The 14211-nt window shown below is 40.9% G+C and overlaps 1 protein-coding gene across 1 annotated transcript; it reads left to right on the top strand.

The window, feature by feature from the left end:
- LOC145075535 (uncharacterized) lies at window positions 1–756 on the top strand. The gene is made up of 2 exons (XM_079021748.1): window positions 1–248; window positions 312–756. The coding sequence occupies exons 1-2, from the start codon at window positions 1–3 to the stop codon at window positions 754–756; spliced, it is 693 nt and encodes a 230-aa protein (XP_078877874.1).
- The last annotated feature ends 13455 nt before the right edge of the window (window positions 757–14211 follow it).

The raw sequence follows: 14211 nt of genomic DNA, 5'->3' as shown, positions 1-14211 counted from the left end.
ATGACCAATTTTTTGTTTGCGAAGAATAAGACTGGTTTCGTCGATGGCACCCTCACTAAACCCGACAAAAGTAACGAGAAGTATATGGTGTGGATGCGGTGTGATGCCATGATCAAAGGATGGCTCACTACCGCCATGGACAAGGAGATACGAAGCAGTGTGAAGTATGCCAATACTGCTCTCAAAATATGGAATGACTTATACGAAAGATTTGGGAAGGAAAGTGCTCCAAGAGGATATGAACTCAAGTAATCCATTACACAGACACGTCAAGAAGGGACTTCTGTTTTAGCCTACTATACCAAAATCAGAGGTATATGGGATGAAATAGATTCCGTTTTGCCGACTCCTCGATGTGAATGCAATGGTTGCACGTGTAATATCGGAAAGAAAATTACCGATCTCAAGGAAAAGGAAAGACTTTATGAGTTTTTAATGGGTCTTGATACCGAATTCTCAGTCATGAGGACCCAAATACTAGCCACCAAGCCGACGCCAAGCCTCAGGACAGCCTACCATCTGGTAGCGAAAGATGAACAACAGCGAAATATTGTTGCTGGAAGAAAGACTACGACCACTCCGGATGCCGCTGCCTTCCAAGTCTCACAAGTCAGCCGTGAGAATCAGAGTCACAAAAAGGGTTGGCAAAAGACCGACAAGACAAGCTCTAACAACAAATCCGGACACTGCACTTTTTGTGGCAAAGATGGACACATTAGAGACGGGTGCTTCAAGCTTGTTGGATACCCAGACTAGTGGCAAGGGAAAGGAAGGAAGGGGATGGTGAAGCCAAAGGCAGCTTTGGTAGAAACGTACGTTGACAAGATGCTAGGATTGAGCGACCAACAATATCAAATGCTTCTAAAGATTCTCAGCAAGAGCAGCAACGACAAACCCATCAACACCCCGAAGGCAAACATGGCAGGTAAATTTAATGATGATAGTGACTGGATAATTGACTCAGGGGCAACCGAATGTATGACTTACAATCGGGAGTCTCTTGAAAACCTCACTACGGGAGGTAGAGAATTGCTAGTCACCATTCCTAATGGCGAAACCATTCTTGTCAAAGGAAGTGGTGAACTTACTTTTAAAAGAGGGATTAAAATTAAAGGAGTCCTTTATGTACCAAATTTCAAATGCAACCTTATATCTGTCAGCCAACTAACGAAAAATTTGAATTGTGCCATTACTTTTTTCCCCTATTTCTTTGTCATACAGGGCTTGAGGACGAGGGGCTTGATTGGAATGGGTAAGTGCATTGGTGGACTCTACAGAATGGGGATCATGCAAGAAGGCCGACGAGCTATGGCAGTCACTACCACATATCAATGGCATAAAAGACTTGGTCACCCATCAAATAAAAAATTATCTCATATTTCTTTATGTAAGGATTTTTGTGACAACCCGAAATTTCCATTGTACGAACCTCATCTATTCAATAGAAGCTAGTTCAGTTTCAGTAACTTTCAAGCTTTTCCGAACAAGTTTGTGTACATTAGGGTTCATGTTTTAGATGATATCAGGAGAGTGGATACTCCTGGTTTTGTGAAACTTGGGCATTTCAAGTTTCATAATGTTACAGTCCAACATCAGGAATAAAAATATTTTCTGCCAAAATATTCCAGGACTATAAATAGTTTCTGAATGAAATTAATTCATTATTCACAATTCCAAATAGAGAAAAGCCATATTCTCTCTGACGGATCTTCGGGTTTTCATCCCAGATTATGAGTCTACTTTTCTATATGTGTTTCAATACTTGTTTAATGCTTATTAACAACAATAACATGTTTAGATTACAAGATCCGGGAGTTTACCGCCCAAGAACGTTCTTGGGGAGTAAACTCCAAAATGGAACTTTAATGCTTTCTAGACCCATCCGCATGTTAGAGGACTTATCAAGGACATTGTGTATGAACTTTATAGCCTAGAAATCATCCAAGAAACACAAGTTCTAGGAGTTTACGGCCAAGGAACTCCCTTGGGCCGTAAACCCCTTTTCAAGGGCTTAAATGCCCTAAAAATTTCCCCATATGCTTAAGGACTTTAACTACTAGTACTTGTGCTTGTTTAGAACATCAAAAACCCATAAACACCATAAGTTTTTAGGAGTTTACGGCCAAGAACCCTTCTTGGGCCGTAAACCCCTTTTTGTGGGACAAAAATCATTCCAAGCAACCCTTAAGCCTTTAGACAATTTACCTTGCACCTTTGGGACTAGAATGGAGAGTAGAACACATCTAAACCACTCCTTGAAAGGAGTTTACGGCCAAGGAACATGACTTGGGCCGTAAACTCCAAGTGAAGGCACCAAAGTGTGCCTCTTGTTCCCATTAGCCTTAGATAAAATCATGGATGCCATTCTTGATGTTTAAGTGCCTCAAATCAATTTATTTCCTAGAGTTTACGGCCGTAAACTCTAAGGTGAAGGACCTTAGGCCGTAAACTCCCTTATGGAGTGTTCTAGAGCCTTAAAACTACTTCATGCATTATTCCAATAAGGCTAGGAGTGTTCTAGATGCAAGATAACACCACAAGACACCCAAAAACACCATTTGAGGAGTTCACGGCCATAAACCTATGAGTTTACGGCCGTAAACTCCAAGGTGTGGGGTTTGTTGGATGGTGAACTCCTATACAAGGCCCTTTGATATTTCAAACCCTTTTGCCTTGTCCCATAGCAACTTAGATGCAACCATTTGAACCTTAAACACTCATAAAAGTGTTTAAATGTTTTCTAAGTGTCTTAACTTATTTATTTAAGTTATTATATGTCTAATTAGTTATATATATGTTTATTATATGATAACTAGGCTCGTGCGTGTAAACCAGTCTCCGATTGTCACCTAGCACGGTAGCCGACACTGCAATTCAAACGACTCACCACAAGTGAGTTCATACCCCTTGAATCAACCTTTGAAATGATTTTAAGTGTTTTAAATACTTTATGGGGGGGATACAAGTCAAATACTTATAGTTATTGCTTCAATCACATGTGATTGCATTTAATCACATGTGATTAATAACTAGGAAAACAACGATTTTCACCACTGTTCAAACTGTTTTTCAAACTGCTTTACTATTGAAATGTTTTACAAACTGTTTTACTATCCAAACTTATTTATAGACTGTGATTCAACAAATGCTTCTTATACTTAAACTGTTTTATCAATTTATGCCTTCAAAATGTTTTATAGATCGACATCAAGTCGATCTTCTCTTGAAATTATATTACTGCTTCAAATGTCTTATGAAAACTTATTTACGCTTTTATATATTCAATTGCATGCCCATATATGTATAGATGTATAAATAATGTTTAAAGGACTTAGGAAGGCCATCCGCCCTATTTCCTTTTCGCGCCTTGAGATGTGGTCTGGTGGGATTTCGGGTGACCATCCGAAGGTCGTTTCCATATTACTTATATATCATATATACATGTATAGACATAAAAGTACTTCCATATTCATACTCATCAGTACATCATTAGCTGGTTACCATCGGGGTAACGCAGGATCATACATATACAGAAATACTAGAAACAATACATATACAGATATACTAGAAACAATACATATACAGATATACTAGAAACAATACATATACAGATATACTAGAAACAATACATATACAGATATACGAGAAACAATACATATACAGATATACTATAAACAATACATATACAGATATACTAGAAACAATACATATACAGATATACGAGAAACAATACATATACATATATACGAGAAACAATACATATACATATATACGAGAAACAATACATATACATGAATACTTAACAATTGTGATCCACTGTATCGGGCATGCCTTAAATGTCATGGCCCGAGTTGTAGCCAGAATTCTCTTGGAGGGAGAGCGTGAGTTTGCGTATAGATCTATACTGGATTGACTATCCTACACCTTGCTGCTAGCTACAGCCGGACCTGCAGGTCTGCGGGTGCCAAACGTCATTTCTTTTTACGACCGTTCATTATGTCGTTGATTATCAGTCGATAGCATGGTGCAATTTATCACAATATACCTTAATATAAATCCGGTTTAAGGTAGTAGTAGTATTTAGTACAGCAGTAGTCTTATTATACAAAGCTACAGTACTACAATGATTTACCCATTACATATTTTAGTGATAATCTCACTTAAGCATTAGTGTACAAACTATATTTTTAACAAATGATAGTCATACTTGGGTAATTACACACTTTTACAACAGAAAAGTTTACAAAACAGTCTAGCCTTGGTAGAAGGTTACTTTTATAGAAAATATAGGATTTTCTGAGTGATTCAAACTTTTACAAATACCTTCAAACATTTTTACAAGAAACATTGACACTAAAATACTTATGAACTCACCAGCTTAATGCTGATAAACTCTTTCAAAATAACTTGTATTCTCAGGTCATCAGTAGACAGGTACCGAGGCCAGCTTTTGAGAAGATGGAGTGCATTCAAGACTCATCTCATATTATTTTGGGTTTCATTATTTTTGGTGTCTATAACTGTACAGAACACACTTGTATTAAAATTATATATTTAATGCAATGGATGATGTTGTTTGCTTATTTACATTTACTGTGTTGTGATACTATACATGACGTCCTCCGCCCCAGAACGTTTCCGCCGTTCAAGGTTTTGGGGTGTGACAATTTTAGTAGCAACTCTAAGGAACCTTTTTGTGATTCATGTCTGAGAGCTAAACTAACCATACTCCCATTTCTTACAAGTACAATAAAAACGAATGATTGTTTTTGTAACACCCAAAGTCAGGAAGGCCAAGAAAGGAAAGGAAACCCTAAGTTTAAGGAACGACTCGTCGAGTCCAAGGAGGAACTCGGTGAGTCCGAGCGGGATCCAGGTCAAGGAGTAAGTAACCGACTCGGCGAGTCGGCCAAGGAGACTCGGCGAGTCGGCCAAGGAGACTCGGCGAGTCTGGTCTGAACGAGGAAAACCCTAAATCCGGGGCTTGGAGACTATTTAAACGTCTCATTCTCTCCCCTAGGGTTCCTTTACTGCCTCTCTCACCCATAACACCGAACCCTAAGCCCCATTGTTGCTCATTCAAGCTTCTAAGCCATTTTTGGGTGATTTAAAGGAAGAAGAAAGAGGGGAATCATTGAAGCTTCAAGGATTGGTCTTGGATCTATAGTTTGTGGAACCTTTCTGGGTTATTGAAGGTACTAAGTCGTTTCCTTCATTTAGGTCTATTCTAGTTGTGAGTTTTGGGGCTTTTTAGCCATGATTAGCTATCCATTTGAGTTTGAAGCCAGATCTGAAGTTGCTACTTCGGATCTAAGCATATTTTGGCCTTGTGACGCATAAAGTAACTGCCCTTGAGTTGATTATAGAGCCTCCTTGCCTTAAACCCTAGTTTATGGTGTGTTTAGCCTAGATCTCCTTCTCTACACGTAAAGTTTGCAACTTTACGTGAGGAATAGGCTTGGGAAGGGCAGATCTACAGTTTGGAGTCCATGCATGACTCAAAAGTCCTCTGCATGTATGAAGATCTGAATGGACTCGGCGAGTCCTTTGAGTGGACTCGGCGAGTAGCATGAAGATTAGGAGGAACTCGACGAGTGGGATGAATAGCTCGTCGAGTCGGATGAAGATTGCCTTGTACTCGGCGAGTCAAGTCGCGAAACCCCAAACCCTTCGAGTTGAGACTCGAATCAGTGAGTTGAGTGGAGACTCGGTGAGTCGGACAGGTCAGGACTCGAAAATCGGTAGACTCAGCGAGTCATGGACTGACTCGGCGAGTCGAGTCGTGAATAGAAGGACTCTGAGCATATGAACTCAGCGAGTCAGTAGATAGACTCGGCGAGTAGGGTTGACCTGGAAGGTTGACTTTGACCAGCGTTGACTTGGTTGACTTTCGGGGGTCAGTTAGACTAAGTGTTGCATTGATATTGGTAGCTCGGGGAGCTAGTGGAGCAGGAGTTCAGAGAGTTGACGGGCAGCATCCAGAAGGTTATCAGCAAGTTCAGCAGTTCGAGGTGAGTTTCCCTTTGTGTGAATGGGTCTACGGCTACAATGTCGGCCCATGTAGTTATGAGTAGAAGACCCGGGGGTTAGCTCTAGGCACAGTATGCTAGTATGATATTCAGGACGAGGTCCAAAGATAGCGGGCGGGTGCCCAAGGAATGGTTTATGTGATAGTTTATACTTGTTGTCTGTGTGATACTTGTATGTGCCTGGTAGGGAGGTGAGTGTGGGCGAGGTCCTGTATCTCACCAAGAGCAGAGTGTGGATGGTGTTCCACATCTCATTAGCAACAGATCAGGGGCGAGGCCCAAGTTAGGGAAAAAGTGAGTGTGGGCTGGGCCCGTATCTCACTATCAGTAGGAGCATGGACGGGGTTCCATGACTCATCAGTAGCATGACAAGGGCGAGGCCCAGGATAGGTGAGGCCTTTGGACAGGATCTGTTGGTATGTGTTTAGCTTATGTGTTGTGATATGTTTATGTGCTATTATATGTTAGCGGGCGAGGCCCTGTGACAGGCGAGGCCTAAGTGAAACAGATCTGTATCCGAGCGGGGCTCGAAGCCAGGTGGGGCCTGGAGCGGCGGGGTCGTTGTAGCGGGCGAGGCCCATGATAGCGGGCGTGGCCCAATATATGCAGTATGTGGTAGGGTGGGGAACTCACTAAGCTTCGTGCTTACGGTTTTCAGTTTTGGTTTTAGGTACTTCCGGTAGCGGAGGGAAGAGCTTGGGGTGATCGCATGGCACACACCATAGACTAGACAGCCTGGGAATTTTTTACTCTGATAACGAACATGTGTTTTGGAAATTAATACTCTGATTATGTTCCGGATTGATGATTTTACTTTAATTAATGTTTTATTAAAAGAAATTTTTAGTCTTGAATTTTGGGACGTTACAGTTTTGACATGATTCATTGTGATATTTGGGGTGGTTATAGAACATTTTCACTTACACATGGAAGTTATTTCCTCACTATAGTCGATGATTATAGTAGGGCTGTTTGGATTTACATAATCAAGCACAAACACGAGGCAAGTGATCATTTGATCAGTTTTTACAATCTCATCCAAACGCAATTTCAAAAGAATATTAAACGAATCAGATATGACAATGGAGGAGAGTTTACATCCAATCATATGAAAAGCTTCTATGCTAATCAAGACATTGAGCTCGAAACAAGCTATCCACACACCCCTCAACAAAACGGGGTTGTGGAGAGAAAGCACAGACACCTCTTGGAAATAGCGCATGCCTTGATATATGAAGGAAAGTTACCTATAAGGTTTTAGGGGGAATGTGTTTAACGGCTGTCTATATCATCAACAGATTACCTTCCAAGGTAATCAAATACAAAACACCATATGAGATAGTATATGGAAAAGAACCTCCTTATGAGCATATGCGTGTATTGGGCTGCCTGACTTATTTCTGGAACACCGAAACAAAGGGAGATAAATTTGCTCCACTAGGAAAGGCATGGGTGTTTTTGGGATACCCTTTCGGCATAAACGGTTACAAAGTCTATGATTTAGAAAAACGAAAAATAGTCGTGAGCCGTGACGTCAAGTTTATTGAAAACGTCTTTCCTTTCTCCAGCCACAAAGAGAATGTGAACCAGGTAGAGAATGAAATCGTTGGTGAGCCTCAACCATCTCACAGGCCTGGACTTGACATGGAGAATGATTTACGCCATAAAGAAAAGCTTACACAACTCCATCCCAGTGCATCCATTGTAAGAGAAGAGCCTGATGACATGGACTCTCCTATGCAAAATAATGAGCCCAATAACCCACCAGAATATGAGACACAAGTTGACGAAGCCAATAACAATATGTCCCCTAATAACGATAATTCGCAACATCCAAACCGTACTTCTCAACGGAGCAAGACTCAACCCTCATGGTTCAAGGATTATGAAGTTAACATCCCACCGTCCGTCGATCATGCACACCCAAGTTCCAATCAAGTTTCCTCCACGGTACATCCCCTTGCTTATTATGTGACTTATGACAAGTTTTCTATTAAACATAAAAGTTTTTTAGCGGCCATCACGTCACATGATGAGCCTAAAACTTTCTTTTAGGCATCATAAAATGAAAATTGGCGAAATACCATGAAACGTGAAATCAAGGCACTTGAAGAAAATCAAACGTGGTCCTTGGAACCTCTACCCAATGGAAAGAAAGCAATAGATTCTAAATGGGTGTACAAGATCAAGTATAAACCAAATGGGGAAATTGAACGTTATAAAGCCAGGCTTGTAGCAAAGGGCTTCACACAGATGGAAGGAGTGGACTACCACGACACTTTCGCGCCTGTTGCAAAATTAGTAACGATGCCTACCCTTCTTAATTTAGCTGTGAAGAAGGACTAGCTTATACACCACTTAGACGTCAACAATGCATTCTTACATGGTGATCTCAATGAAGAAATGTACATGAAGCTTCCACAAGGGTTCTCGAAAGACAATGATACACATGTTTGTCGCCTCAAGAAGTCCCTATACGGCCTCAAACAAGCGTCACGTAATTGGTGTCATAAGTTCACCCAATCTCTGTTAGAGCTTGGTTTCACCTAGTCCAAGGCAGATTATTCGTTGTTCATATACAACAAACTGCAGTTTTTGTAGCAGCTTTGATCTATGTAGACGATGTGATCGTTGTTGGCAATAATATGGATATGATTCAATACACTAAGTCTCAACTCCACCATAAATTTAGCATTAAAGACCTCGGAACCTCTAAGTATTTTTTGGAAATTGAAGTGGCTCGCACGAAGGAAGGTTTAGTCCTTAGTCAACGAAAATATACTTTGGACATTTTGGAGGACAGTGGCTTGCAGGGATGTCGTCCAAGTGGATTTCCCATGGAAAAGAAGAATAAAAGGTTGATGTTGGTAAATACAGGCGCCTGGTTGGGGATTGTTATATTTGCAAGCCACACGCCCGAATATCACTTACTTTGTTAACGTGTTAAGTTAATTTGTCTCCGACCCCAGACAAAATCATATGAATGCGGTTACTCGTGTTTTAAGATATCTAAAAGCCACTCCGGGTCAAGGTATTTTGATACCCTGCCAAGGAGGCCTAAAACTAGTCTCTTACTGTGATGCTGATTGGCTCGGATGTCCCTTTTCAAGACGTTCTCGCACCGAGTATTTACTCCTCCTTGGTGGTGCTCCCATATCTTGGAAGTCGAAGAAACAATCGGTTGTTTCCCGTTCATCGGCTGAAGCAGAGTATAGGGCAATGGCTAGCACAGTCAGCGAAGTGTTGTGGGTTCGATCATTGCTAAAGGAACTTGGCGAAGCACCTCTGGAAGGCACTGCTCTATTTTGTGACAACTTAGCTGCCAAACACATTGCTAACAATCCAGTCTTTCATGAAAGAACGAAGCATTTAGAAATGGATTGTTATTTCGTCCGAGAGCGAGTTGAGTCGGGTGAAATACGTCCTATGCACATTAATACCATGGGTCAAATAGCTGATCTTCTTACCAAGCCACTGTGTGACATCCCTATTTTCACGGCCAGAAAAGACCGATTTTGTTTATGCTTTGTAAAAATCAGAGTACTTCTTTTCATAAAAATGTTGCGGAATTTGTTCCCAGAAAAACATGTTAAATACGTTATCAAAACATTTTCGAAGAAACGTATTTTATTCATTTTAAAACGTTTGGGATGTCATCGTCAATACAAAAACATAAGCATAGACAGAACTTACATTTATTTACACTAGTGATCTACATCTCTTTAATCTCTCAGTGTAATGTGACTTCATAACAACACCTGTGATATAAATAAACTGAGTGGGTCAGGTTGGGAAACCTGGTGAGTACATATGGTTTTCAACACAATAATATAATTATTATGTTCAATCATCAAACAATTAACCCAATTACCCTTCCCCATTATCTTCTTTATTCCTAAGTACCCTCCCTAAGGATTTATCCTAAGGGTCGTCTCCTACATCATATTTTACCTCTCATCTCCTTACATCACATCTCCTTTTATGTTTGTTCCTAAGGACTTTCCCTAAGGATCATCGCCTACATCGCCTAGACAGTATTGATTCAGGGATTACTCCCTCAATACGTGCCCACCAAAGGTTAGGGTATCATCGCATGAATACGTAGTTACAACATTGCTTGAACTCGTAATTCATAGTAAGGGGGTTAGAGTATCATCGCATGAATACGTAGTTACAACATCGCCTGAACTCGTAATTCATCACCTACAGGTTATGAGTCTGCTGGTGTTTCCATGGGGTTGTCTATAATAGTCCGTGGTCGCCATCTATACTCTGGTAGATGACTACATCTCCAAATTGTCGGACAAGATTGTAGTATCCTACATCACCGATTCATCATCACCTATCTATCCTCACCTAATTATCATCACCTTCCTATCATCACCTATCTCTCATTATTTTATTTCATCACACACCAACTATTTCATCTACCCATGTTTTATCCCAACATATTTGTAGATATAAAATAAATATACAATTTAAATCATTTAAAACATGTATAAAATCATTCATCCAGCATAGACAACAAGTATTCAGATAATATGCACACATAACACGTAATTTATGTAAAATACTTCATATCTATGTGTAAGATGAAAGTAACTATGCACTCACTTGAAAGGCGGTGACTCAGCACTCGGACAGCGCTTCAATACTCTCAAAACAATTTCCTTTGATAAAACCTAGTATCAATACCACTAGGGTTTAGTCTAACGATAACCGCGACAAATTAATAGTCTGACTATTATTATTATTATATAAGCGTTAAATAACACTCAATATAACTCATAATAATAGCCTAAATAATTATTTTAAGGACCTAATAACATTACTATAATTATTTGGAAGCTATATTAAAATTTGCGTAAGCGTAGCTCACTTACAACGGATTTTAAAGAAAACCGGGTTTTGCTGGAGCAGCGTTCCCGAGCCAAAAGGCTCTTTTCTCGGGGCTTCAGGAGCCTCGGGGCTTCCTTCGGGTGCTAGGGGGTTTACCTAGGCTTTTAGGGGGCTTAAGGGAGGTTAGAGAGAGAAACTAGAGAGAGAAAGTTGAAGGGTGAGGTGTGAGGAAGTTGGAATGCCCGACACTTCTATTTATAGGATGAATTCCTGATGGACTTGCCGAGTAGGAGGACCTACTCGCCGAGTTGGGGCATGTGGCAGTCTTCTGGTGGCGCCACGTGTCCAATTTTGATGGTGCCACGTCACCCCTATCGCGTATCAGCCTTCAAACTTAGAAAAATCATAACTCTCGCATACGAGCTCCGTTTTCGACGTTCTTTTTTTCAACGCGTAGGTAAAATCAAGATCTACAACTTTCATTTAACAGTAGGAGGCGTTTAAATTGTTAAATGACCGCAAAGAATTCGTAACTCCTTCATACGGACTCCGTTTTTGTCTATCTTTTTACCTTTGAGTTCCTATTAATGAGATCTTCAACTCTCATTTAGGTCGCGTAAGCCAAAAACCGCTCGAACTAAAATTCGAGTTTCGGGCCGTGCACTGCTAAGTTGAATCTTAGAAAAATCATAACTTCCTCATACGAAGTCAGATTTGGGCGTTCTTTTTATGGATGTTCTCGGTTTAACGTATACTACAACTTTGGTTTAGATCACTAAGGATAAAAAGTCCTCTATCTTAAATTCACTATTTATGTCTCCCGGTGTCGTGTCGGTTTTGACGTAAAACTTCGACGGGCCATAACTTCTTCGTTATAACTCGAATTTCGGCGTTCTTTATATGTACGGAAACCTTGTGACATATTCTAAAACTTGGTTAAGATTATTTATTCTAAATAATATTTTGTAGAAAAGTCGTTTTCGACCCCTATTGCCTCTAAATTAACTAGCCCGGATCTGCGGACGTTACACACTGGGAGCTCAACACCTTCGAAACTTACTTGTCAAGTTGGGCATGCAAGATTTACACGCTCCAACTTGAGGGGGAATATTGGAACGGATATTACTTAGCCGATAGTCATTATCCTATTTATCAGTTTTTCATATTTATCTTCTGTGATTTCCTTTGATTAAGGATTGTTTAGTTATACCTTCCTGGATTGTATTTAAATACCTAATTTATTGGCTTTGTGATAATGAAAAAGATACATTGCATTCCTTCTCTCTGATTACCAAAATTTTCACCTATATAATTGTTAATCGTCTGAGTAATTGTCAAAGTGAGTTATCTCATTATACTATGTATTATATTATGTATCCATGTATGTTAGAATATAAGATCTAGTAGAATAGTCTCTGTATGCATAATGTTGGTAGGGTAAAGGGTATAGTCTCTAAGGTGCTTGTATGAATAAAGTTGAATGTGTAGTCTCTATGTGCGCAATCGTTATTGTATTCGTTACAGTTAGAGTAGGGATTGACGACGAAACAACGATAGTGTAACATCCCAAGTTCAGGAGCGCAAGTTCAGGGTTCAAAGTGAAAATGTGAATGGTCAACTCGGCGAGTCCATGGGTAGACTCGACGAGTAGGGTCGCGATTCTGGTCGCGTGTTAAGTGGCCAACTCGGCGAGTCGGTGGCTGGACTCAGCGAGTTGGTACTGTATGGAGAAAACCCTAATCCCAGGGGTTGAGCCCTATATAAAGAACATACTACCCTCTCCCCAACCTCTTTACTCTCCCTTGAAGTTCAGAAACCCTAATATTCGTTTGTGAAAGAATTAGAGAGCATTTGGACCTTGAAAGAGTGTTTGTTGAAGAGATCTTTGAAGATTGAGAGGCTTGGAGCAAGGGGCTTTACAAGGTTTTGGCTTATTCTTCTGTTGGAGTCTCCTCTTGAGGTAATGATTCGTTGCTTGGGCTATTATCCATCTAGATCTATCAATTGTGGGATTTTTTGGAGTATATCTAGTGTTATCTTGAGTTTGGAGGTTGGATCTGAGGTTGCTACCTCAGATTTAGAGTAATGATGATCCAAAAGAGCATAAAGTCCCTGTTCAAGAGTTGTTGAAGTAGCCTTTTAGTCCCAAACCTTAGCCCTAGAGTGTATTATGCTTGGATCTCCTTGGATTCACGTAAAGTTTGCCACTTTACATGATGGATGGCTTGTATAAGAGTAGATCTATGGATTTGAGACCCTGCATGGCTTGGAAAGCCTCTGTATGGGTTAAGAGCTAGTGGTACTCGACGAGTCATATGGGTGCACTCGGCGAGTTGCATAAAGATAGGCAGCAACTCGACGAGTTGGAAGAACAACTCGGCGAGTTGATTGAAGATAGCCTTGGACTCGGCGATTCTGTTCTTAGACTCGGCGAGTCTGGTCGTGAGGTCCTAACCTTTCCTGGTTAAGCCGTGAATCGGTGAGTCAAGGGATGACTCAGTGGGTTGAGTGCGGTTAGACTCAGAGTTGTAGGACTCAGCGAGTCTTGGGGAGACTCGACGAGTTGAGTCGTGTTATGGCAGTTTCAGAGCATGGGGACTCGACGATTCAGCGGGTTGACTCGGCGAGTAAAGTCAGTCAGGAGGGTTGACTTTGACCGAGGACTTTGACTTTGACCAAGAGTTGACCAGTTGACTTCTAGGGGTATTTTGGTAATTATTGGTATTTATTGAGTTTAGTCTTTTGATATTGATCAGTGGAGGAGTTCGTGTCGGAGGTTGGAGCAGCGTGATCTTATCTTTTCAGTCAATAGTTGCGAGGTGAGTTATCCTCACTATATCGACAGGGTCTACGACACCAAGGCTGACCCTTTATCGGATTGTAATCTGGGTATCGTTGTTATGTTATTGTTTGCATCCTGGTAGTTAGGATGGTATATGTTAGAAACCTGGTTAAGGTCGGTATCCTGGTATATAAGATGATGATATGTTATTGACCGGTTAGGTCGGTATCCTGGTTAAAATGATATTATGTTATGCGATCTGCTAGATCGGTTTGATTGGATGTGAATTGTTATATGATTGAATGTTTATGTGCACATGATTGTTGGACTTGGGTTGGGTTGAGGCAGGTCCTGCTTTGTGCTGTAGGCCAACATACCCAGGGCGGATCGGTTATCCCAAAGGCCCAGCAAGCGGTCCGGATAGGCTGTAGGCCCCAAGAGGGCAGACCAGACGTGCCGAGGCTCGGAGAGTGGACCAGGCCAACTGAAGGCCCGGTGCGGGTGGACCAATCACACTGTAGACTCGACGGATATGGCTAGACTCGGAGGGTGGACCAGGTG

The sequence above is a fragment of the Lactuca serriola genome, chromosome 9 (genome assembly GCF_051521515.1).
Source record: "Lactuca serriola cultivar US96UC23 chromosome 9, Lser_US96UC23_V15, whole genome shotgun sequence".
NCBI lineage: Eukaryota > Viridiplantae > Streptophyta > Magnoliopsida > Asterales > Asteraceae > Lactuca > Lactuca serriola.
Note: the sequence above shows the minus strand (reverse complement) of the source record. Positions and strands in the feature narration are given on the sequence as shown.